Source organism: Alexandromys fortis, unplaced genomic scaffold (assembly GCF_014885135.2).
Source record: "Alexandromys fortis isolate MF-2015 unplaced genomic scaffold, M_Fortis_MF-2015_v1.1 scaffold_41, whole genome shotgun sequence".
In the NCBI taxonomy this organism is placed as follows: domain Eukaryota; kingdom Metazoa; phylum Chordata; class Mammalia; order Rodentia; family Cricetidae; genus Alexandromys; species Alexandromys fortis.
The window spans coordinates 11,681,768-11,708,129 of record NW_026067923.1 but is presented as its reverse complement, the minus strand read 5'-3'; the positions used below and the strand labels follow the sequence as shown (position 1 = coordinate 11,708,129).

The window sequence follows — 26,362 nt, the reverse complement described above, 5'->3', positions numbered from 1 at the left end:
CACACACACACACACTCACACACACACACACTCACACACACTCACATACACACACACTCACATACACACATACACACACACCTAGGGGAACACTGAAGCCAGAGACATCAAAAAGAAGAAAATGGGAAGCATGAAAGCTATATGAGAAAAAAATAAGCTTAAAAGTTCACAAACACATCTTTTTTTCTTTCTTTCCTCTCTCCCTCCCTCCTTCCCTCTCTCCCTCCCTGCCCCCCCCCCCTCTCTCTCTCTCTCTCCTTTGAGACAGGGTTTCTCTGTAACAGCTATGGCTGTCCTGGAACTCACTCTGTAGACCACGCTGGCCTCGAACTCAGAGAACTCCACCTGCCTCTGCCTCTGCCTCTGGAGTGCTGGAATTAAAGGTGTGCACCACCACCACCTGGCCATGAACCAGTATCTTAACTCAATTACTATTTAGAAGCAGGAGAGGAAGGATGGGAAATTGGCCTTAGTCTACTTATTCAAGTAGATAAGGTGCCATGGTAAAAGCAAGAGGAAATCTTTGAAGGAAATAAGGTTTTGTGAAGAAGAGAGAAATATGGTTGTAATCATGCTTTTTCAGGCAACAACTGTCCTTCAGAGTTTCCTATCTGTAGACACGTGGGTACAAAGTGTTGTAAGTCACCTTTTTGGGGTGACTTCTGCGCAGTTCAGTCAGGGCAGGTTCGTATGTTCCAGAGTAGGGCATGAGGATTAGATATGTTAGGTAGGAGGAACCGAGAGAAGAAAGAAACACAGAGACTCAGGACAGTACCAGGAGGGAAGCTCAGCAGCGAACACTGAATGCTGAATTCACCCGCACTTAGTTTCCATACACTTTTACACCGCAATACAAAAGGGGCGGGGGAGAAGGCACAAGATGGCTTTAACCTGACACAAAGGGCAACCAGTATGGTTACTTGCTTTGATACTTGAGACATCAGCCATTATTTCCTGAGAAAAGGATTTAATGTTGTGGGGCAGGAATATGCAGTGAACACACCCTAGGCCAAGTATCCTGTAGGCAGCCACTCCCTATGTCAAACCCATTTTAAAAGAAGGAGCACAGGAGGTCAGGATGTCTTGTTTGTAGCCACACCTGTTGTCAACAACTTGGTCACGGTGAGGTCAGAGGTGTCAGGCATAAGTTACTTGAATTCTCAAGGCAGGAGAACTAGATGAGGTGACTCTGTCTCACAACCTGCTGTCAGCCCTGAAGGCTCGGGATCCAGAGATAGTAAGAGTTTAAGACACTGACACACACAGCGAGCTTACTGGAGCTAGATAAAGCAAATGAATGGGCCAGTTGGAGTGTTACTTAGCTATGATTTAACACGCACTTAAGAGGCGTCAGCCACACAATGTATGTGAGAGTCAGACTAGACGAAGGGTCTTTTTGCAGCAGATCCCTCTCTTCAGCAGTGACAATATGCCAGATGCACGTATGTGCCATAGGTGCCAACAGAGAGAAGAGAGCCCAGAGATGGAAGGGGGAGATTGGGAGTGGGTGGGACTTGTCTCTTAAAGCGACAGGATACCCAGGTGACAGGACAGGACAGGCCAGCAGATTTACTTTTACAACATTATGCCTGTTTTACAAATAAAAGCATTAAATCATTAATATTAAATCATTCTCAAATCCATAAAATTATGTAAAGCAAAGCCATGATTTAAATAAAACTACTTGTGAGTTTCTTGAGATATTTTTGTTTCACTTGGGGCTATGCTTCTGTGTCAATAGTTTGTATTTTAAAAACTTTCATAATGACTCAGAACTAGGCACTAAATGTAAGTAGTCCCAAATCTGTCTGCTATGTTCACACTGTTTGCATAAGGCTGGCTTGTAGCTGTCCACACCCTCCTCAGAATTCTAGACAGTTTTCTAGAATCGTATCAATATGGAAGTCGATAGTTGCGAGGGCCCTAAAAGATAAAACAGCCCAACCATCTCTCGCTGTTTTCGGATAATAAGAGTTACAAATGAAAGGAGGCAAGGTTCCTTTCAAGAGATCCATAACAAAAAAAAAGCATGAATAGAATTTTGGTCTAAAACAGCGAATTTGGCTGCATCCAGTTGGGCTGGAGAGGGGAATCCCAGGTGCAGAGGCCTGTGGGAAACTACAGAATCTCCACGTGAAAAGAGGGAGGCAAGTGTGTACAAATTAGGAAGGAGCATAATTTTTCTTCACCTCCCCTTGCCAAATATGGCATGTAGCATAACATATGGTGGACAGAAACAAACAAAAAACCCCCACAAAACATCAATCTTTGGCTTCCACACACATGTGCACATACTTATACGTGCATTGGCACACATATGCCCACACACACACACACACACGTGCACAAACTTAAACATGTATTGGCACACATATGCCCACACACATGGATATGAACACAGAGAGAGAGAGAGAGAGAGAGAGAGAGAGAGAGAGAGATCATTGATTTGTTTAAACAATGTGATGGAGTACTTTTCTTCCGTCGGTAGACGCTCTTGTCCCCTAATGTGTCCGGATGATGGGTTCACTAGACTCCCTCACACACCGTTTCTAACACCTGCTGACATCTCACAGGAATGCTGCCGGAAGCAGAAACAGGACCTGTGTGAGAAGTTTGACTACCTGTATGGCATCCTGGAGGAGAGGAAGACCGAAATGACCCAAGCCATCACCCGAACACAGGAGGAGAAACTGGAGCACGTCCGAGCCCTGATCCGGAAGTATTCTGACCACCTGGAGAACGTATCAAAGCTGGTGGAGTCAGGGATCCAGTTCATGGACGAGCCGGAGATGGCAGTGTTTCTGCAGGTAATGCTTTTTGCCACCAAGAACACAAACCAAAAGGCAGGTTTTCGGTTTGAAAATCCATTTCATTAACTAAAGGCTTCCTCCATTTGGTATTGCTTAAGTAGAGAGGGTGGCATCTAGAAGCCCAGCTAGGAGATTCTGAGTCACAAACAGAGAACTAAATCTCACCAACTTAATGTGAACACGCCAAGTAAGCTTCTCTTTCTTGCTTTCCCAGAACGCCAAGACCCTGCTACAAAAGTGAGTACTTTGTATTTGACCAAACAGCACCCTTTTTCATTTTCACCCAAGGCTACCAGACTTTAGTTGGTGACAGAGAATGACACCTGTCTTTGCTGCAGGATCGCGGAAGCATCGAAGGCGTTTCAGATGGAGAAAGTGGAACAGGGTTATGAGATCATGAACCACTTCACAGTCAACCTCAATAGAGAAGAAAAAATTATACGTGAAATTGACTTTTACATAGGTGTGTTATAGCTTTAATGAGCTGTTTCAAACTGTGCTGCGGGAAAGCGGTTGAGGGAGAGAAAGCGGGGAGTGTACGAAACCCCGAAGGATGGACATCTGTAACTCCTCAGGGATCACAAACCATTGGGATGCCCGGTCTCACCACAGGATTGCATAGCTCTTGACTGCTTATTTTTATAGTGTTTTAATGCCATCATCAAGAGTTTGACACTGGGTAAGGAAGTCCTTAATAATTGACAAACATGGTGATAATTCAACTTCAACTCTACCCCAGAATATGAATCAGAGTGGTGTAAAGGAAAAAGTTTCAAGATGAGTCCAAAGAAAAGACAGAAGGCATCTGGGGTAGAGATGCCAGCTCACAGAGGGTGAGATCAGCCAGAGCGTGGAAATAGGATAGGGTCCACGAGCTGTAACTGCGGCTTTCACTCTTGGCTCAGAGTTCCCACTCTTTGAACTCTCCTGCTGAAATACTTGAAAGGGAGACAGTAACTCTGGAGCTGGCTCCAGCTATGACTGCCTTGACTCATAGGAGAATGAAAGAGGGGTGCAAACAGCAGCCGGCTAGACCGCTAGCTATGCCGTGAGCTTGCACCAGCCCCACAGACACACGTTCCAAGGCCCATCTTCCTAATGGATTATCACGATCTGTGCAGGAGCTTGCAGATATGGTGGCTGTGGCAGAAATGAGAGCAGGCTCTGTGAGTGAGGTTGTGTGAGGGGCAGGGGATAACTTTGTACTGGGGAGGAAAGCAAGCCAATGCTTCCTTCATATTGGCCCTGCTGTGGTCAATGTGAGCAGCATAAGGTCTCAGCATGACCTGGACGACTGTCGAGTGTCAAATGACATGATTTCTCTAGCCCTAGACTGTAGGTGCTAACTTTTAACTGTTTCCATGGCTACCATGGTAGTCATAAAAAGTTTTAAATGATCTTATCTCACTAGAAGAGGAAGATGAAGAGGACGCAGGAGAAACAGAAGAAGGAGGAGAAGGAGAGGATGCAGCGGAAGTAGAAGAGGTAGACAATGTTCAAATCGAGTCATCGGGGGAAGAGGAGAGCCTGGAAAAAGCCCCGGAGCCCTCTCAGCTTACCTCAGAGCTCCAGGCCCCGACGCCACTTCTTGCTTCCTCTCCAGAACCACCTTCATCCATGCCACCTGCTGCAGATGTCCTGGTGACACAGGTAACCTGCCAAATGGCCTCATTGCCAAATATTCTAAACAACATATTCTACTGTAAGACAAGAGGAGGTCAGCACAGTCATAACGCCAGGGAGAAACACTCTCTAGGTGACTCTGGAGGTTCATCCCCATTACAGCTGGTTGGCAAGACTTAATGTAATGCCATTTTTATATCAACAGTGCTCTCAGATCTGACGCAACCTCTGTCAAGAAAGTGTGTGTGTGTGTGTGTGTGCGCGCGCGCGCGTGCGCGCGCGCAGGAAATCAGAGCTGCTCATGGGAATGTAGTCTACCTTTGGTTGCATAGTCAATGAAAACACAGAGCACATTGTAGAAATTATACAAGGTGAGAAATGAAAGTGATTCCACCTCATAGCCTTGACTCTCATGTACAGAATAGAGGAAGTAAACAGAGAAACCGCAGGAGTTCATGTAGCTTCCCTTGAGGTACAACTTCATCTTTCCTTTGATGGACTAGCAAATAAAGCCTGGCTTGCCATCTGTTGGTCATTTTAAAGAGCGTGGTTAAAGGTATCCTAGGAAAGTGGGGGCTACTGGGGCTTCTAGAAGGCCACCGTTCAGTTGGGGACGTTTAGTACACAGAATCCCAGTCACTGAGTGTGGCGGGGAAAGTGGGCTCATCCTAAGGGGTCCTGGTTCTGCTTCTGTGGGTTGAGATGATTCACAGAGCCAGAACACCACAGAGAACCCAGACATGGAACTGCAATCTGTATTCCGGTTTCCAAGGAATCCAGGATAAAACACTTTTTATTTCCCAGAACCTTGAACGTCTGAACATCCCGGCCACACTGGCATTGAAAGAAGGGCAGACAGTAATGAGGGCTGGGTTTGATTAATTAGGTCAGCATTGGTTTTTTTAAAATCAGTTTTGGGGACCCACGCATAATGCCAGAGTTAATTTTGGTCAATAACTTGCTGTCTGAGGTATTTTGTAAGCAAATTTTCACTCGAGGTTCCTGCTTTCTCCCTATCTGGGCCACCATGTAGTGGGTGGTAAGCCCAGAGCCTGTAGATGCCTGTCAGAGGCATAGCGCTGTGGCCAGCATTCTCCCCAGCATCCCCCAGAGAGCTCAGGGTGTTCAAACCCAAAGGGAAATGACACCAACTACTTTTTTCCTCTTCTTTTTCACTTGTGACCCCATCTGTTCTGATTAAGAGGGAGGTGGTGCCCATTGGCTCTCAGCCGACCACACAATCTGAAACTCCAAGCCCTTCGGCAGCGGAAACCGCGGATCCCTTGTTTTACCCTAGTTGGTATAAAGGCCAAAACCGGAAAACCAACTCCAACCCGCCTTGCACTCCTGGGAGTGAAGGCCTGGGGCAAATAGGGCCTCCTGGTGCTGAGGATTCCAGTACGCAGTCGCAGTCGGCAGGAGCGGCAGGAGCCGCAGCCAATGAGCAGGCAGCAGTGAGTGGTAAGGAATCTAGTTCGCCTGCCGCTACTTCTCAGGTTAGTGTTGAAGCTCTTCTGTTTGAATGCTTCCCCACACCTGCTACAACCCTGCTGGAATAGGCGCAGTCAGAGAGCAGGGCTTTCTTGGGATCGGAGGGAAGCCACCGCCTGGGCAAATGCAGCAACGTCTTATCCTCCAACGCTGGCTTGCATGTTAGCGTTCTACCCCAGAATAAACAAAGAACCCAACTGAACTCCCTTTGCCCATGGGCGACCTCATCCCAGGCTTTCCAGGGATGGGGCGCAAGCAAGTGTAGCCCTTAGGCATGGCGTGCAAAGCCTTTTTATCCGCAGTGACTGGCTGGCTGGCGTCTCTGGTTCTTTGTGAAATTCATTCGCCCTTACTCGGCTTTTAGGATCTCCTCTTGGGCTTTCAAAGACTAATCGCCTGCCTTGGAGTCATTCCTAGCGATCACCATTATTTGAATTGGTTTAAAGTGGCTCTGTAAAATAATCTGCGATTCATGCCTTCCAGAAATGTGCTTGCCGTGGCCAGATAGTCTTGGCTCCATTAAACCTGTGCTTCCTAAACTTGTGTCCTGGGGGCAGGGAAACACGTAGAGTTTCCTCCATTTTTAAGGTCTCTTGGTAACTTTAAAAAAAAAAAAGTATTTGACAATATAACTTGATAAATTTTTATTTTTATAATGAAAATTTGAAGTCCAAGTCTTCCTTCTGTGGCTTAGTTAGATGTTTGCATGTCTCCGTGAGCCAATAGACCACATCTACAGGTTCTTTCTGAGGAAGAAGATCAGTCATCCCAGACACGGGATTCCTAAGTTAGGTGTGAGGAGTGAGTGTTGCCGGGATAGTCAGGAAGCTGTCACTCAGCGTCGATGGGCCATCCAGTGACAGTGGACAATAAGCAACACGATTTTATTGTATCTGCTCAAGTGGACCCCAGACTCTCCAGGAAACAAAAGGACAGCGTTTTGGAGAGTTAGGAGTGTCATGCTTTTATAGCTGATCTTGATTCACAGACCCAAGATGACAAAAGTCCATGTTTGTAAAGGAACCTTTCCAGGGCCAGTTTTAGGTTAGAAAGCAGCAAAACCAATTCTGATTAGTCTAGAAATTGAATGGAGATGTCTGTATTTGAGGAGGAAGAATTGTTTTCTTTAGTGGCAGTACAGTTTCCCCACGAGGAACGCATAGTAGGTCTCCCGCTCACGACGGAAAGTTTGTGTAAATGATATTGGAGAAGCAATGTGTGATCATGTCAGTGAAGGTCTCTTCTTGTTTTCTCACAGGAGTTAGCAATCTGCCTAGCACTCCTGGCTTTTCTTATTCTCCACTACATCTGGAGTCAGATTCAGTGCTTGATTTGTGCTTTCATGGGTAGGAACCGTCTTCTTTTCCGTTTGCTAACATCTCCCGTCTTCTCTTCCGTAGTAGTCCTCTTCTTTAGGCCCAGAGATGCACTTGGGTTTGGGTCTCTAAAACCATGTTCACATCAGGGCCACAAGCTCCCTCCCTGCGGTACCTCTGTAGGAGCCCCTGCACCTCCGAAGGAGACCCCGTCTGTGTTCTGTTCCTGCATGGAGAACCTTGACCCAGAACAGCGACTCCGTGGGCAATTATTCAGTAATCCAGTAGGAGAGGACCCTCCAGGGCCATTATGGGAGTGCAGCTGCACTAGGCGTGCTCTGCATGTAAGGACTCTATTGTAGTGCAGGGAGACATGAAAAAGAACCCATTCGGGAGCTAGCAGGATGGCTGTGGGGTTGAGGGTGCATTTCCTGTTCACCCAGACAGGCCCAGGAAGTAGCTGCCGTCAGGAATGCTGTCCAGGGCAGTCTCTGCTCTAGACTATGACTAGGTTCCCTTTGTACCCTCCTTCTCCTCCGGGTCTTCCCCCGGAGAAGAGGTCTCTGAGATAAAGATGCTACAAGTGCAGCAGCCATTAGACCCACTGACTAAAGAGCCAGGCGTTAATGCTCACATAGCAACCATAAGAATCTAAAGCAAAGAAAAACCACTATTTTGTTCAACAGCCCTGGCCTTTTGGTTCAAGCTACATTTCTCATAGACAAGCTATGAGGTTTGCTTTGGGACTGGCACCTTACCTTTGTACTTTTCGGACTTACCTTTGGAATACTTTTTTGAAAACTACCCATTTAGTTAGTGATGCATGAAGTGCGTGAACTCATGTGCAAGGATTTTTGAGTGATGGGCCCTACTGGCCTAAGCACTTGCTCCCTTTCCCTTAGCCAAAAAGCAGTCCAGCATTCTGGTGCTAAGAGGCGTCAGCTATTTCTGGTTCCCTAACCTCCTGTGATAGGCCTCTTCATGTCTCCCTAGCCTCCCGTTCTTCAGAGGCTGTAGGAGCTCCGTGTATACCAGTCGTGTCTGTAACTGTGTGAGCAGAAGCCCCACCCACCTTCTGCCTAAGAGTCAGCTGGGGACTTGCACACACTCAAGTATCTTCGGCATGCACAGACTCTTTCCAGCTGCCTGACACCTCCTTCCACATGATTTGTGGTAAAATGGAGTCATAGACAATGGGTTCGGGGACGATAATGGGGAGAGATGAGAATGTGGTGATTGGAAGCAGGGCCTAACTGTGGATCTGAATAATTGTCTGAAGAGTCCCGTTTACGTTCCAAGAATGTGGGTTTGGAACCTTGTCGCCATGCATCCTTTCAATCCCCTCTGAGGCTGTAAGGGGAGGTCATGCTTCATGGCTGTATGGCTGCCTTCACGAACCTCATGCCATTGTCTGCTGACATTCATCTGCCTGTGTGGTGAGGTGGGAGTGAGGCAGGGGATGGGCTTTGAGGCAGTGGGTTGCCACTGGTTGTCACAAAGCAGGTTTGTTTGTGAGCAAAGGCCTCTTCACATAGCCAAGCTAATCTGATCATAATGGGTACCATTCCTGAGCCCCTAAAAGAGGATGTAAATAGAGCAGTAAAGATCTCAAAATGGCAGCAAATTCCTGGCCTCAGCACTCAGAGCCCAAGCTGCAGGTAACTGTCTGTCCAGTGTGCATTTAGCATGTTGTAATGTCTGTCTGAACAACCCCTTCCCTTGAACTCCTTGTACATGATATCAGGCCTCTCCCAATTTACCGATGGTTATTACTAAATAGTTCCAAGTCACACGGTGGTATTGCCATAGAAACTCACACACCACAAGCTAAATTGCTCCCCTTCAAGCTCACCTTGGCCCCCATGGCCCAACTGCAAACCCTTTGTCCGCAGGTACTTCCCACATATCCTTCGACACATAAAACCCACCCTTGACCCCAGAATGCAGGCAGGTCTTGCTTCATGGAGAAAAAACAAACCAGAGGTCAACTTGGTCCGCACTGGGGATGAAGATGCCACTTTCTAATGGATCAAAGGCGGAGTGTCACCATCCTCACCCTCATTCCCTACGAAAAGAGTCGTTTTCAAAATTGGGATTTACCCCAGTTGTCAGCTTATTCCTTAAAAGGTGCTAGTTCTCACTCTCTGCAAGATGAACTTTGAACCTTCTCTTAACCTTATTCCTGCCAAAACCAAAACCAAAAACAAAACCTATGTAGAAACCTAAAGTTTGACTAGGCTGCCATAGGCAGATTGTCAGATTTTGTCCCCGTGTATGCCACCCTTCTGGATCAGGTTTATTATATGCTTAGCTGAATTTGGAAAATATAACATCTGATGCTTTTCGGGTATTTATTTTAAATTATTTTGGAGAATGTCTAAGAGTATTTTTAGGGTTTTATGGACTGTGTTTTAGTCGTATTTATCACTCTCTCAACTCTTCCCCAATTCTCACACTCCACCCCTTATCCACCCAGCTCTGTGTGTGTCCCTCTCTGAGTGTTATAAATTGTTTATGACCAATTCGTTCCCTTCAAATACCCTTGGATGTGTGGTCTTCAACTGGAGAGCGGTCAACTTACCGGGACCTGTACTCTTAGGGATCTCTCTCTCCCCCCCCTCCTTCCCTCCCTTCCTCTCTGTCTCTCTCTGTCCCAATTCGTTCCCTTCAAATACCCTTGGATGTGTGGTCTTCAACTGGAGAGCGGTCAACTTACCGGGACCTGTACTCTTAGGGATCTCTCTCTCCCCCCCCTCCTTCCCTCCCTTCCTCTCTCTCTCTCTCTGTCTCTGTCTCTCTCTGTCTCTCTCTCTGTCTCTGTCTCTCTCTCTGTCTCTCTATCTCTCTGTCTCTCTCTGTCTCTCTCTCTGTCTCTCTCTCTCTCTGTCTCTCTCTCTTAGGCAGCCGTCATTGCCAACAGCTCTACAGTCTGGGGTGGGATTGTGTGCCCAGCTCCTTTGTCCTGGCTGGGATTTGGTCTGGGTTGGGCTTGCACAGGTGTTGTGTGTGCTGTCTCAGTCACCATGAGCTCAGGCCTGCAGCTGCCCTGCTGTGTCCGGAAGCAATGTTTCCTTGTAGTCATTCCGTGCCTCAGAGGCTTGCATTCCCCCGGGACCCTCTTCCATAAATATTTAGCTTTTGAGATTAAGTTTTCAGCATATGAACTTTGGGGGCACAACAGAATCCTAACAACTGCCGTTGGCCAAACGTCTTGTATATGGTGAATTCATCATGCATTTATGCCTCGCTGCAGCCATTGCGAGGTCTAACATGCTTTCCACCCACTGCCCTTGTTATACATTACCTGAAGTTTACCCTTTAGTGTTAACACGGGGCTGCCCGCATCTGTGTCCTCTCCAAGTGAGAATTTTATTGTGGATATGTGCAGTGATTAAATCCTGGGGGCCAAGGCCTCCCCATATAGACCTGGCTGACCTGTCACAGTGATCTCCTGCCTCCCGAGTGCTGGGTTAAAGGCAGGCACCAAGACGCCTTTCTCCGCAGTGAGATTTTCACAGAGGCGGAAGCAGTAGCAGTGAAAGTTGCCTCGGTTCCTCTTCCTTCCTGCCTGCCCAGTATCTTTTAATGGCTCCTGTGGAAGAATCTATCCACATCATCAGCTGGAGCTGCACAGGGAACAGGAGTTTCTGGGAAAATGTCTCTGTCTGGGGTGGATTAGCTCAGCAGCTGCTGATACTTGAGCTGGACATAGCAGGTGCTTCAAGGTCAGAGGACCGCCCCTTCCCCCCTTCCACAACTGCACCTGTGTGCTCGCGCGCGCACACACACACACACACACACACACAGAGAGAGAGAGAGAGAGAGAGAGAGAGAGAGAGAGAGAGAGAGAGAGAGAGAGAGAGAGAGAGAGAGAGAGAGAGGCAGGAGTCAAGTACCGTGAAGAATGTCAACCATCTCACTAGAAGATGCAGCTACCGTGACAAGAGACAAAAACTTTACCATGTTATAGCTCTTTGCTCTTCCAAGACTAGACTGCCCACTGTTCCATCTCCAAGCCTGAGAATAGATATTCAAATCATGTAGAGATTCTGCCAAGGCTCCTGGGAATGGAGACACCAATGTGATTAGGGAAAGGACGTTCATTCTACCTGTGTCTGACTGAGCATTCTGTTGTTTGTGCCTTGGTTTTTTCACCAGGAAAATAAGGGGAGTGGATGAGCTGATTCATTTACTTAGACAACTGTAGAGAGAGAGGGCCCTAGGACTGAGAAGTTCAGAGTGTGTTTCAGGATGTTTTCATGGCGTGGGGGAGGGGGAGTGGATGGGTGGAGGGGGGGTGAGGGTGTTACAGACTTGGGCCTGGCACAAGTTATTCAGAGTAGCATAATAAGATGAGATGCCCCGTGAACAGACAATCCTTTGCATTTCTCAAATTGCATCTACAGTTGCTGCATCCTCACAGAAGCTCTTGGCTTCCCATGCTGACTTACACATATCTCCCGGGTACCTATTTATAGCTCAATAGTTGCACAGTTGTTCCTCTTGTTTGTGAAGTTGTGAGTTCTGTGCAACCCATGATGATTGCACCCTGAAGTCCATGTAAGGCTTCTTAAACATTCTGTGGCCCAGTAGAGCAAAGGCAAAGGCATACATCAGAGGCGGTCCTAATACAAAACGGGTGACTCTGATGGCTTTTGAAGGCAGCTTTATTGAGCTATGCATACCCTGAAACTCACCCCATGTGAGTGTACAGGTTAAGGAGTCGTGACAAATCCGTGTCATTTCTTAGCTATCAACATGGTTATTTACAATGTTCTAGACCCCATCCAAATTTCCCTGGCCTTTAACAGGCTTGCTTTGAAATGTAAATCTATCTTCAGCTTTTACTAACTTCAGTTTCTCACTTTTCCTTTATGGTTTATGCTTTTTGTTGTTCTATTTAAGAAATATTTCCTTAATTTTAAATCATGAATATTTATACCTACTTGCTATGACTTTTTTTTAAAAAAAATCATTTTATCTCTTAAGTTCCGGTGTAATTTCTAAGTTTCATACGCAAGGTGAGGCTGAAGGGCGTCATTCCCTGTCTTGGTTTTCGGATACTTGTCATTTGTTGCACCGACACATTTTTCTTTCCTTTGTTGAAGATTTCCCCTTCCTTCTAGAAACGTAGCTGGCCGCACATGTGGGTCTGTTTCTCGGTTCTGTTTTGTGCCGTTGCTCTGCGTTTTTTCCATCAGTTGGTTATTACAGTTTTACAAAACCTTCACACCAATAAGCTTTGCCACCTTTGATCTAACTTCAAAATGATTTTTTTTTACTATTTATTATTCTCACTAATCTCTTGAAGAACTAACTCAGTTTTATTGGGTTTCTTTATTTTTGGTCGGTTTTCTGTTTTGCTTTTTCTATTACTTATTGTTTGTCTCCCTTTCTTACTCCTTATCTTTCTTTTTTTTTATGATGAAAGCTTGGGTTGTGGATTTGTTATCTTTCTTGTTCCAGGCCCTAGAACTCATTGCTTTCCCTGGATCCCACAAGTTTTAGCGTATTGTATTTTCTTTTAATTTTATTCTAAACTTTTCTTGATGAACGTGCTGATTTCTTCACTGAGGCATGACTTATTTAGATGAGAGGTTGCTAAAGTTTGAGACACTGGGGATTTTTCTCCCAGAGTTTTATTTTCTGTTTGACTTCTAATTTGATTTTGCCATGGAAACAGAATTGCTCTATCTGCGCTCGCCCTTCTAAGTTTATTAAGTTTTACAACCTGGAATGTGACTCAGCTTGGAGAACATAAAAGTGTTCTGTGAAATGCGGAAATTTCCTGTTGTGGTTGACATTTTCTATAAATGTCAGTTACAGCAATTGATGATGTTGTTCTAGTTCTGATTTTCTGTTACCAGCTCTATCAGTGGCTGAGAAAGGAATTTGGAGATCACTTTTCATACTTAAGAATTTACTTAGACATTGCAGACCTATTGGGGGTTTTGCCTCTTATATTTTGAAACTTCATGTAGGTACTTCCATATTTAACATTGTTATATTTCCCTCGAGAACTCACTCCAAGATGAAGTATTTCTTAATAACAGACTGTCTTCTCTGCTCGTAGCGGCCTGCTCTGAGGTGTGTATAGATGATTCTCATCTGCTTGTACAGGTTGTGGCTGCCATGTTTTGTATAAACCACGGGTGGTGGTGCAAGGGAGGACCCTGGAGGCAAGTGGTGTTGGATAGCAGCCCTCAGGGGAAACTTCCTGGCCTGGGTCCAGCACACCTAGCTTCCCCTCTTCCCTCAGCCATGCGCAGGGCCTAGAACAGCACAGGACTGAGGGCGGCGTGTGTCAGGATGGTTGAGAGACTTGAGCAGCTGAGCTGAACTTCTTGGTCTAGTGATCCATTTTGCAGGGCTCTGCTTTCAGTTTTGATTTCAGCTGATTTATCAGCGAACATTTCTCTCTGAGCATGTTCATGGGCACGTCTATGCCCAAGGTTGTCCCTTAAGTAATTTTGAGTAACTACTTAGAAATGGAATTGTTAGGTTGTATGGTTGTTGCGTGGCTAACTTCACCAGAAACTGTTAGCCTGTTTTCCACAGTCTATTGGTTTTGTGCTTCCACTAAGAATGGAGGTGTCCCAGCTCCTCTCCTCTCCACCTCAGCTGATGGGTCAGAGCATCATCCTTTGCATGGTAGCCATTCTAATGCATATATGTGTGATCTTCTTTCTGGTTTAATTCACAATTTGTGTTGTAAATGGGTTGTAAGCACTAGATGGCCTGTCGGCTGAGAAGGACTGATCCCAGTGCCCAAAGAAGATGTGGTCTCCTCTGTATCTCTGGTTCTTTCATATCATTGTCTCAGTAGCAGTGTGGGTCCCCCCTACCTTAAGGATCATCACTCTCATGGAGGAGGGGGTTGTGCACAGGTTAGTGACTTATTTCAGTGACTTATTACAGTCAGAAGCAATGGGAAAGAGTCAGCAAGGAAATGCAACTCATAGCTGACTGATTTATTTATCATCCAGAATCTAAAAAATATACACGCTATAAAGATGTTCCCAGAAAGGAAAAAAAAACCCAATTAAGCTGATGAAAGAAGAGAGAAAAGGAAATAATATGAAAAGGGCCTGGAAGGAAGAAGAAAGAACTACAAAGGGTGGAAAGCTAAGTAGAGACCTGTGCCTACAGCTAGTCCTTATTTCTTAGGTTCTCAGAGCAGCTCTGTCTCCAGAGCCGCACCCCCATCAAATAGCGCACCGCCCAACGTTCCCATTTTCCCAGGCCAGGGTGAGCAACAGGCTGAAGTTCCAAGGCTGTCAGCCAGCGCAGAGCTCTGTATCTCCACCCAGTGCTGCATGCGAAGAGATGAAATCATGTTTACACAATGATCTTTGAGACTAACCCATCCGCCATGGCTTCATAGTAAACATCCCTCCAACTGCCACTGGAGGCTGAGGTAAGAAAAGCAGGCGGCAAGAGGGCCAGGAAGCGTCTATATTTGAGATTCATTTCACAAGGTAGTCATTGCATTTAAAAAAAATAAAGGAAGAAAGCAAACATAGACAGGAGACCAAGAACATGATTTCCCTTGAGTGTGACTCTATGTCTTGTGTTCTTTGAAACGATCTCCTTAATTTTCCTAAGCAAACAGAAGTGAATGAAAATTCAGCCATGTTCCCTAAACTTAATTGAGTGACTCAGGGTGTCAAGTTATTTTCAAGCAGAAGCCCCTGCTGAGATGGATTGACGTGCGTTTTACAAGACACAAGCTTACAGGTCACTGTTCTGCGGGCGTGCTTGTGTTGGGTTTCCCACCGCAAGATGGAAAGTGACATCCGGTGCTGCTCAGGAGTGGCCTCCGCTTGCAGGGTAGCATTGTGGGGATTTAGTCATCCTAGCAACTATGGCATGTGATGGGGAGATGCAGGCACTTTTATGTAAAATCCCTGTAAGGGGGATTGAGGTTTTCCACAGCAAGCAAGTTTCAGTGAGACCATCCCATTACCACTGCTTTTGCATTGCTGACTCACAACACTGCAACTCCACTTATTTTTGTACTTTTCCCCCTTCTGCTGAGAAAGTGACATTCTAATAATTACCAATTTGCTTGTTTTACTGAAAGGTCAAATACACAAACCAATCCTGAAATTACAGGTTCTGTTTCACAGGTGCAAATAGTAAATGTCACTTTAATGGAGAAATAAAATGAATACATCCATTTTTTAAAAAAAAAAAAAAAAGTCAAATACTATGTAAACTGTTTGCAGCCATGTCCTGAACTCATTTCCCCGGGCTTTATGAGTGGGCCCTGGGGAGGGCACTCTAGAGGAGCTGGGCACTGGGAAGGGCACTAGGTGAGCTGGGCAGTTGCGAGGATTCTAGGGGAGCTGTTAAGACAGAGATGGTCGAGTCTGTGTCTTATACTTTTCAGTAGTGTGCTGTTCCAGTTTAGCCTCAGACCTCTTCTAGTCCTGTCCTTCCTGCCTGTTATTTTGTCTTCGTTTGTGTATCTCAGTGATTCCCATGAAGAGGAACACTGTCTAAATACACCCCAGACTCCAAGGCTTGTGATGGGCCCGGTAATGTGTGCACACAGAGCTTCATCTCATGAACAGAGTCTTCCACAGACTATCTTTAGCTTAATCCGCACACCAGCTCCGCACAGAGATGAGGACCCTGAGGACTTACTCAGGATCACAGAGCCGCTGGGTGCTCCCTGCATTTGTCTCCACCCTTCACCTCAGAGTGTGGTGTGCGCCACTGAGGCCACACGAGGAGCAGATGAGTCTCTGCTCATTGGGTAAGAGACCCCCTGCTTCGACTCACCATCCTGATTGGTTACATAGCTTTGCAAAGCACCAAGGGGTCATTTGTAGGCCCTCTCTTCGGTTCATTGCAAATGAGAGTGATCCAATCCTTCAGTTGTGTTTAAACTAAGACACTCCTGTCTTCCATTGTTGAGTTAGCCCTATCTTGAATCTCATATTTGATCCGTTTGCTTAGCATAATGTAGAGAAGCCCTTGTGTGAAAAGTTATGGCTTCTTCTCAGTATGAACGAGCACAAACATGAAGCCCCTCCAGCTGTCAGACCCATACCCTGGAAGAAGGCTGGCCTCATATCAACACGGATAATCTGCTATTTGCTCTAACCCTGTCATAGGAACCCTGTCTGACACAGGCAAAGCAGGACACACTCCAGCCTCCTCCTCAGGGCTCAGAAAGGGAGTAAAATGATGCCGTCTGCCGAGCCTGAGGATGTTGCTCTGGCCTTCGCTTCCCATGGAGGATCTGCTCAGGACAAGGAAGCCCCATCACCTCATCACTCCCTGTTCTTGAGTGAGTGTGCCTCCCTGGCCTGTTTGGAGAATCTCTGTTTTTTCTCCACTAGCGTCCATGAAGACTGGATATACTTCAGAGCTCTGGGCTTCAGACGACGCACGCTGCTTGCTTTGTTCGAAGCAGGAATGCCCATGTGCTTGGGAACGGTGTGCCTGCGGTGTTTCCAAGGCTCAGAGCCATAGAGCACACTCCTGTTGCTTTCACGATGAGCTGGCCAAGGACCTGGGCTGTCATTATCTTCCCACTCTGAGTGTATAACACTTAAGCTACAAATGCTAAGCAGACCAAGGCTTGGGCTTCTTCTTTTTGAGTAAAAATTCTGGATACTCGGGATTTCTGCTCACATCTGTTTCAAACATTGGCTTTGGTTCTCTATCCAGGATGGATGCCGGACGGCTTCACTTTGGGAAACCTCAAGCCTTATTCTTCCTATCCACATTCCTCAAAACAAGCGGACTTTATTATAGCCAGACAAGCGTTCTTTTGAAGTGACCTAAAAAGAGTGGCATTTAACACACAGCAGCATCCAGACTCTGTCAGATTGGATTTCTCACTGGCATCCGCTGCAGCTCTCAGACATGGGGAGGCAGCCTAGTGTGGGCACTTGGATCCAAATCCCCCCACTCCAGCAATCCCTTCACTGGCCTGGCATCATCGATCTCTCGCCGTAAGATACTGGCATCCCTAAGAAGCAGGTTGTCTGGTGGGTGCACATTAAGTCATCTTCATTCACGAATGTCTCCATTGCAGTCCGTCTGCTCACCTGAAGAGCAGAACCCAGCTATGGTAAACTGTAACCAGGCACCGCCAGGAGTGGCTCGGGGAATGCTATGCACACCCCAATAGGCTGCCAGGCAGCTGGGGTTGCTCATGGCTGGTGGCAATGAGTTCCCTACTCCACTTTGGGTCAGCTTAAAAGAATGTCCCTCCTAGGTGTGGCTTCAGACACTTGTGTCTAAGCAGAAGCCAGGACAGCACCTGTTCAGTTTTATTTCTCTAACGGAGCCTGAGGCAGGCGCATTAGGTCACGTGGGCTGCTGACATAACCCCGTAAGCCAGCCACGTGCATGCTCTTACATGCTCCACCCAGTTAGACCCCACGATTGGCACCTGGGGGCTGATCTGCTCTCGAGTCAATCTGACATGATTTCAGTTCCATGATTTCAGTGTCAAGAATCTTGCTACAGATTCACTCTGGCTCCCCCGGGCCTTAGTTCATCACATCGAACATAGAGATCAATCTAAAAGCTACACTGAGTATTTTTACTTTTTTGAAACAATTTCCTACAGAAAATAACCTGACAAGAGCTGTGAGCGGGGGGGGGGGGGGGGGGGGGGGGGGAGGGAGGGGGGGCTGTGGGTATACCTCGACCAGTGGTGGAGCTGATGTTTAGTGTGTGCGACGAGGCCCTGGGTACCAACTCCATCCCCACTCATAACAAAACCCTCTACAAGTTTTCTCAACAAAGCGGTCTAAGTGACAAAATAGGCCCAGATGACAGACACGTTGGCAGACGCGTAAATATGAGATACAGTCCCCTGTCCTCAGTTCCAAGCACAGCTACTGTGCAAACCGCACGACAGGCGCTGCTCACGCTAGCACTGCAGCAGGGTCAGGGTGGCAAGGTAGGAAGTCAGCACTAGACACTTGTAGGAGGGAACACACCCTGTCCAAGGTGCGGAGCTGCTTGGCTTCTCCTGCAGATCACACAAGCACATCTCATGGTTGCGCACGCAACTTCTAAGTGCAGATTTTCACATCAAGTCACTTCTGAGAAAGGGTTGTGTCAGGGCGACGGGGGAGGGAGGGGAGCATAAAATTTACCATCATTGCCGTTTCTTACTGTACACGGCAGCAATGGTAACTATATTCATATTTTGTAGCTAATCCTGGACAGTTTTTATCTTGCAGGAATAAAATGTTATACCCATCAAACAAAAAATTTCAATCCTGCCTCCCCTGGCCCCAGGCCCTGGCAACCACCCTCCGTTTCTGTGAACCAGCCTCTGTAGAAGTCCCTTGCTTTCTTAAGCTGAGCGGTATTCATTGGAAGTCCATGGCACAGCTGATTTATCCCCTCCTGCAGGAAGCACACTAGGATTGCGTCTGCTTCTTTCCTGCTATGTGTACCGTTGCTCTGACGTGGTATGAGACTCTGTGCAGGTTCTTTCCTTCAACTCCTCTGAGCATATGCACAGGTGTGGAATTGTTGGGCTGCATGGTATCTGTTTGATTTTAAAAATATTTTTTCTTTCATTTACTTCAGGAGAGGACCTGTAAAATGGTGCATGTGTAGGTCAGGAAAATTGGTGGGAGTCAGCTCTCTCCTTCCCCCCTGTGGGTCCAGGAGAATCAAACTGAGATAATCAGGCTTGATCACAGACAGTTTTACCCTCTGAACCGTCCTGCTGGCCCATGTTTCATTTCGTGAGTCTCCACTCCACTGTGCTCTGTATGACGACACCATTTTCACTTTCCCACCAACGATGAACAGTAGCTGTCTCTTTGTACCTGTGTTCCTGATTTTTTGACGTTTGCGATTAATTCATGTTTTTCTTCAGCTACTGTGCACCGTCCATTACCTGGAGTTGACCTGCCAAGAGTTGGCTGCCCACCGGCCTCTGGCAGGATGCATGTTCTTTAATCCCCATCAGCAAGAAGGCGACATGGGGGGTCACCTGTGACGTAGTATGATGGCTGCATAGCACATGTCTCTAGGTGGGAGCTCCTCACCTCACCCTGCTCCCAGTGGGGTGAGGCAAGACGCTAGTGCTGTTTGCAGACATCCCCTTGCCCCTTCTCAGAGGATATTTGAGAGCAATAGGGAAACAGGACCAAAGGGACAGAGAGCAGCCCGTGCTTTGAGAGTCTTGTCTTACAATAGACAGGACGCTCGGTCAGGCTCACCTAAGGAGACCAGAGAGGAAAAGTCCTTCATTTCCTCCTGCCGCCTGTGTGTGTGAATTCTGACAAACTCCATTCATAACTGATATGAAATCAAGTCTGCCTCTTTGTTCCACTTCCTGGTTTCTTTTCACGAGGAAAGTTTGTATTTGTCCGATTATCTGTAGCCTGGTGGTCTTCGAGCACATGTCAAATGGTGGCTGCACGGTTTGGCCACAGTGTCGGTGCTTTTCCTGACACAGGGCAGCTGGTGACGTTGTAGCCTCAGTCGGGCAACAGAGAGGTGGGTGCATGCGGGCATTCAGCAGCTTCCTCCTTTCCCTGCTTTTTGTTCAGTCTGCGACCACACCCCAGAAATGCTGTCCACCTTCAGAGTTGGTCTTGAGTCCACGCTGAAGCCGCTGTGAAGAGGCCCTCACGGGCACGCGGCGTGTACTGGTGCATCTCCTCGGCAACTCAGAATGCAGCCAAGGTGACAGTGGAGATTATGTACCCCGGCCTCCTAAGGAAAACGTTAGAACCTAGAAGCGATGTGGGGCTTGTTTTCCCCCTCACACAAAGCTAGCCGCAGTCAACACTTTGTTCTGCTCTATCTTGCCAACAAATGTTTGAGAGAGCCTAGAGCAAAGGATTCCATTTCAAAGGAAGACTGCAGGAAGAATCTATGTTTTCTGTTTTCTGTGCGGTGGTGTAATAATATAGAGACTTGGACCACTCGAGATGTATGGAAGAACATCACAGAGGACCATGATCACCACACGCCAAAAGAGTCCTGCTGTAGAAATCGCTTCTGGGTCTGGGAAGGTACAATTACCATACAATTGTTTTTCCTCCCTGGAGGTTCCTGATGCTCTATAATTTCAGCAGAAATAGCCCCCAGGTCATTCTGTGTGACAGAGGAGCCTCTTCACTGTAGTAAGGAAGAAGAGGGGGGTAGAGGCAAGTACAGGAGAGAGGACAGAGAGGGAGGACTGTCTGGCTAGAGAGCAGGTGTGTGCAAAGTGTTTCATGTATGTTACCTTATTCAATCCTCGTGATCTAGGATCTCATTTGTATTTCTCAGAAGAGAGCGCTAAGCCCAGGACAGCACCCAGGGCGGTGCCCAGAGCAGTTAAGTAACTTAACTTGTCCACGTCATATGGCTAGGAAGAGTTGGACGGGTGTCCCAGTCTGCTTCTCTGTCACTGTAGTCAGACACTGACCAAAAGCAAATTGCAGAGGGAAGGTTTTGTTTGGCTTAAAAGTTATAGGCCAGCCTCCAGGGAAGCCAAAGCTGGAGAGGGAGACAGGAACCCGAAACAGGGATCATAGAAGATGCTGCTTACTGCTTGGCTCAGCTATTTCTCTTACACAGCTGTGGTAGTTTGAATGGAATTGCCCCCCCCCCCATAATCTCATAGAGAGTAGCACTATTAGGAGGTATGGCTTTGTTGGATTGGGTATGGCCTTGTTGGAGGACGTGTGCCACTGTGGTGGTGGCTTTTGAGGTTTCCTATGGCTGGAATGGCACCCAGTGGGTCAGTCGATTTCCCGTAGGATTTCCCACCGCAGCACTGCATCTGCCTGCATTCCTTGGTACTCCCCACCACAATGACAATGGACTGAAACTGTAAACGAGCCACCCTCAATTAAATGTTTTCTTTATAAGAGTTGCCTTAGTCATGGCAATAGAAACCCTAACTAAGACAACAGCCCCTATCTGTCTACCTAGGAATAGGACCACCACCAGTGGACCAGGTGGCACACAGCAATGAGTGATAAGAAAATGTCCCATAGACATGCCCACCAGCCAATCAGATATAGGCAGTCCCTTAACTGAGGGTACGTCAAGGTAACACCTGATGCTAAAAATGGCATCTGAGACGCAAATCTCAGTCAAGTGCCTCAGGGTTTTCCTGCTGAGATTGTTGGTAAATCCCCAGCTTAAGGTGTTGGCATGAGCATTGAAGATATTCCGGATAATCTCGGCCCTCACCCCTTCTCTGTCATTTTCTTCTCTGAAAGAGAGAATATCACTTCATATTGGGGGGTACCTGGAACTATGGTGGGTACAGGTGTGGCAAACCGGTTTTGACAGCTATCAGTATCAACAGCTCAAAATTTAAACAGCAAGTAGATTTTAATACTTTTACTTTGCCTAGGAAAGCTTTTATAAGGCAGCAAATCCCAAGAGCAACCCCCGACAGCATGCCAGCCACCCACCCCTGTCTAAACACGGTAATCCTCTAGAGGAAATTGCTGGCCCTATTAGTGAGCCCTGCTAGCTCTCCCCAGCTGTCATAGAAATTGCCTCTCCGGAGTGGGCACTGCCTTCAAAGCAAAGACAAAGCGTCCAGGCAGAGTGCCCAAATGATCAGAAGAAGCAATGTCTTGCCCTCCAGCTCTTGGCTGAGCTGCCTTGGTTTAGCATCAGGGTTAGACTGCTCTGCCGGGCAAGAGAAAGTCTGGCATAATCAGCCACAGGACTCTGAAACTAACGTCTTACTCCACCTTGGTTTCTCTTTTTGAGTCAGAAGCTCAAGTAGCCCAGGCTAACCTTAACTCACCACTGAAGATGACCTTGAACTGCGACCCTCCTGCCTTCACCACACCTGGCTCCACCTCGGTATCAGGTGGATCTCTAGCCATTAGCAATAAAACCCACTTTGTTGCGGGAGGTTCTTCCGCCCCTCCAACCAATAGCTGCTGTGATACCAGCTCATTGGGGCGTGGACTACTTCACTTGACAGTCCAGCTTTTTGATTTTTTTTTTTTTCAGAAAACAGTGAACTTCACTTTTAATCTAAAATGACCTCACAGCCCTCATTAACTTCCTACCAGGAAGCTATTTGGTCCTGAAAAAGAGAATCCTAGACCCAAAGAACTCACCATGGCTGTGCTGGTGTTTTCAGTGTCGCCCCAAACCTTATTTATGGTAAAATCTGGGAATGTTCTTGCCAAGCGCTCATTTTCCTCAATAGCAACAATATAGTTATCCTCACCAAAGCTCTGCTCTGTATGGCATTGTAGCTGCACCCCCCTCCCCTGGGGCTTCTGCTCTGACTGTGTGTGCTGCCTCATTGCTTCAAAGCCTTTGGCATCTCAGTACTATGGAGTTTACCAGTGAAGCATGGGGACATAGTTGACCATTTTCTCTGGGCAGAGCCAGATTCACCATGGTACCTCTATAGCTGGAGTGGACACAATCGAATTGCAAGTCTTTTTACACGCCTCTCTGTTGTTCCATTAAGCTGTTACTTTAAAAATTCAAAACAACAAGTAGTTCATTTGTAAGACCAAGTTGGTCAGTTAATTCAAATTTATAGCCCATGTCAGCCAGATATTTAATGAAATTACCGTTTTTAGAAGTTTTGATGTTAGATTTGGTTTTGTATGAACATTATCAGATTTTAATGCGTAGGGAAATTCCCTGCCGGATTTGCTCAAGATTAACCCTTCAGCCTTGCAAAGCTGGGGTGGGGTGTCTGCAAAGCTAAAGGGATAGACAAACTTATGACTGTATGCATAATAATGTTTTCGTCAGCGGCATCCCCGTGTATGATTCTTGTAGACAGCGTGGCTTGCTGATATTGCCGCCATCTTAGTATGTGTGCAAGCGCACTGGTGTCACACAACGGTGAACTCACTAATGGTGCGAATTTAGGAAGCATGCCCCATCAGGTGGTGCGTGAGTGGAATCTGGTGGGAACTTCGATCTTCAGTAGTGGAGAGAGTATATGAATATGAATACATCCTGCAGTGTTGGGATATAACAACATCATTTAAATTAGGGTTCTCCCCTTCTCTTTCCCCTTCCCTCCTCCTCCCTCTTCCTTCCCCTGCCCTCTCTCTGTCTTTTATAACATTGGTGATGGGACTCAGGCCTTACCTATGCAGAGAAAGCACTCAGTCACAGAGCTATGAGGTAGAAACCAAGAAGGATCTTAAGCAGCTCTGCAGGTTTTTGTGAACCTAGGCACCTGTTTCTATGAACGAGACTGTCTGGTCAGTCAGTTATGCCGCAGCTGCTCTTGGGGAAACCAGCAGGGCGGCCTGGCCCCTCCCATCAAGAGTTTCCTTCCACTGCATGCGTTACTGCTCTTCCCTTTGAATCATAAGTGTGAATCACTTCCATGGCTCTTGACCATGCCTAAGATAACCTCAGCTTGCTTTCTGTCATAATAATAATTATGCTTCCTATAATTATTATTATCTTCCTCTCTCCTCGATAGAGCGGTGACTGGTCCAACTCCCCAAAGGTCTGCTCCCAACTCTCTCTCATCCGCATTTTCTTCTTTTGCAGATTGGATTTGAGGCCCCTTCTCCCCAGGGACAGGCATCAGCCTCGGGCAGTGGGGGTGGGGCTGATTCTGAGCCAGCTCGCCACGTCTTCTCCTTCTCCTGGTTGAATTCCCTGAATGAATGATATGTTCTGGCTGCTGCCCCCTGGCGGCCTAGGTGAGATGCGCACCGGGCCGCGGGGAACTTCTGGGTGAAATTCACCGTGACAGCGGGACGTCCGGACAGGATTTCTGAGAGAAAATAATAAACCTTTAATTCCAGATGACTTATCTAACTTGCTGAGAAAATGCATACGCTCAGAACAAAATTGCAGAAAACACTGGTATAAAGAAACTTGATCTTCTGCAAATCCTTTATTATGTGGGCATCATTCTGAAGGTTGTGTAGGTGTGGTACATGTGTGCACATCAGCTTTAAGTGGCAAGTGTTAACAAAGTGGGCACTACACTCTCGTCTCCCGTGGGCATGGCTTCTCGTTATTTTTAGCACAGTCGTGTTTTTTTCCCTTAGCATTGCAGCTTGTTAGTGACATTCAGTATCAGTTCAGAACTGACCGATTTATCCAAATCTCGGCATGAGAGAGGTTGCTGACCAAGGCTAGGAAGAAGGCGCCTCATTTCTACAGACGTCTCTGAATGTGCAGCCAGAAGTAGTCTCTGAATTTGGCCACACTTCTGTAGTTCAGAAGGCCAAAGGTTAAGGTATCTCTTTTGACATTTTTTCTAATTTTAATCACGTATCTCATAATCTTATATTCATACATCAGACATTTCAACTGAAGACTTTTGGGAGGAACTATCTACTTTCTTATGTGTCCATTGTACCAGCAAGTTGATAAACTGTGGAATAGCTGCATGTGTTTAAAGACATACACAATTCTCCTCCTGTCTGTCTATCATCTATCATCTATCTATCTATCTATCTATCTATCTATCTATCTATCTATCTATCTATCTATCCATCATCTATCACTGTGATGCCTTCCTCACATTAGTATAACTTTAAGTGAACTCTTAAATAAATGCTGTTTTTAAAAACCTTGGTCTCCTATGATTTCTTCAATTACTCATATATTATTAACTCATTAGTCAAGCATAATTCAAGGTCCTCAAGAGAAGCACCATCTTCATGCATATAAATTAATTTTAAAGTATTTATCACAGGACTGAACATTTTAAAGCTGTAACTAAACTACTAGAGGCAAGTATATTGTCAAACTATTTAGATGCACTGTTTAATTTTACGTGCAAATAACGAAGTCCTACAAGTCACGGTGTTTAAGACTGCAATGGGGACAAATATGAAGGGTATCTGTGTAGTTTATTAAAAATCAAAATGTTCCTTTTAAGAAAAATTTCCCAAGTGTCCCTTTCAGCAAATATGTTTAGTTACTGCTGCAGCCAACGCAGCCTGGATAGCTGAGACTGGCAGTGGGTGTCGGGATTGAGACACACAGGCTTCTCTTCAGGTGGAAGAACAGCAACCTTTATTTTGCCCAGTAACCTTTTATACCTCTACTGCTTCTGTGGATACCCTCTGCCAGAAAGAACACAAACATCCTTGTCAATTACAGACCACAAGGAAGTTCCCTTGTCAGTCAGGGGGAGTGAGGGCAGCTGGATCACAACAGTTACTTGAAGTGTTTGCTTTATAAAGTTTGTCCTAGCTCATGCTGGCGAGGTAGTTCAGTGGGGAAAGGAATTTGCCTCCGGGCCTGGATACCCGAGCTCAGTCCCTAGGACTCACAGGATAGGAGCAAGCTAGCTCCTGCTCGTGGTCCTCTGAAGGCCCCACATGCTGCACGCCTGCCCGCCCACACCCCCACCCACTCACTAATTATGTTTGCATGTTAATTTCCACTGTGACTGATATTCCAGTTGCAAAATTATCAAGTTTCAGAGGCCAGAGGAACCTCTAAAATTATTTAATTCGGTCTCAGAAGAGAAACCCGAGGACATAGACGAGCCCAGGATAGTCTGAAGGTCTGTGTGAGCTACTGGACAGATGTTGGTGTTTTCAGGAGAAAAATGTAGAAGATGGGGGCAGGTTGTTGTGGTTTTCTTTTCTTGTGTGGGGGCCATTTCTTCAAACACACTGAAGAGTAAAAACAAAATCACAATAACCTTTGCAGATTTTATTAAAAATATAAATATTCAACGTTCTCTTACACAACCAAATTGACCAAGGATTGGAAAGATGTTTTATTAGTGAAACGTTTACAAGAAAAAGTTGATTCGAAGAGCTTACACATTTTGTCCTGGCCACCCCTCGAGAATGAATTCTCTTCTGCTGTGACCCCAAACAAAAACAATGGGTGCCTTCCACATGCTTCTCACAAAGCTTTCCCCCTTGGGTCCACCTTTTCTGTAAGATACAGCTGCAAAGACGCTATTTGCACATGGATGCTAAGCACAGGCAATTCAATAACGCTGTTTTGCTACTGCATACGAATACACTTTGTGCATGCTAATTAAGGGGTGTATAGGCTCTCTCCCTGTACATAGTCTATGCTTCAAGCTATATAAAAATAAACAAATGATATCAGAGCTGCGATATGGTACAGAATACTGAGTTTTAATTGTTTAATTTTTACTTGTGTGCTAAATACAGAATCGTTTTGGTCAAACGCACCATT

General features: G+C 46.3%; 1 protein-coding gene across 2 annotated transcripts in view; it reads left to right on the top strand.

Annotated features, from left to right (window-relative positions):
• The window catches only part of Trim55 (tripartite motif containing 55), a 39,745-nt gene extending 15,073 nt beyond the window's left edge, over positions 1-24,672 (top strand). Inside the window, exons 5-10 of one of the 2 annotated variants that reach the window (XM_050142121.1) lie at positions 2,574-2,807; positions 3,025-3,047; positions 3,149-3,273; positions 4,222-4,460; positions 5,636-5,929; positions 23,729-24,672. In XM_050142121.1, coding sequence (XP_049998078.1) covers positions 2,574-2,807; positions 3,025-3,047; positions 3,149-3,273; positions 4,222-4,460; positions 5,636-5,929; positions 23,729-23,851 — 1,038 coding nt within the window. In that variant the 3' untranslated portion in view covers positions 23,852-24,672. The remainder of the gene's footprint in view (positions 1-2,573; positions 2,808-3,024; positions 3,048-3,148; positions 3,274-4,221; positions 4,461-5,635; positions 5,930-23,728) is intronic. The other variant, XM_050142120.1, reaches the window with a different exon arrangement.
• The last annotated feature ends 1,690 nt before the right edge of the window (positions 24,673-26,362 follow it).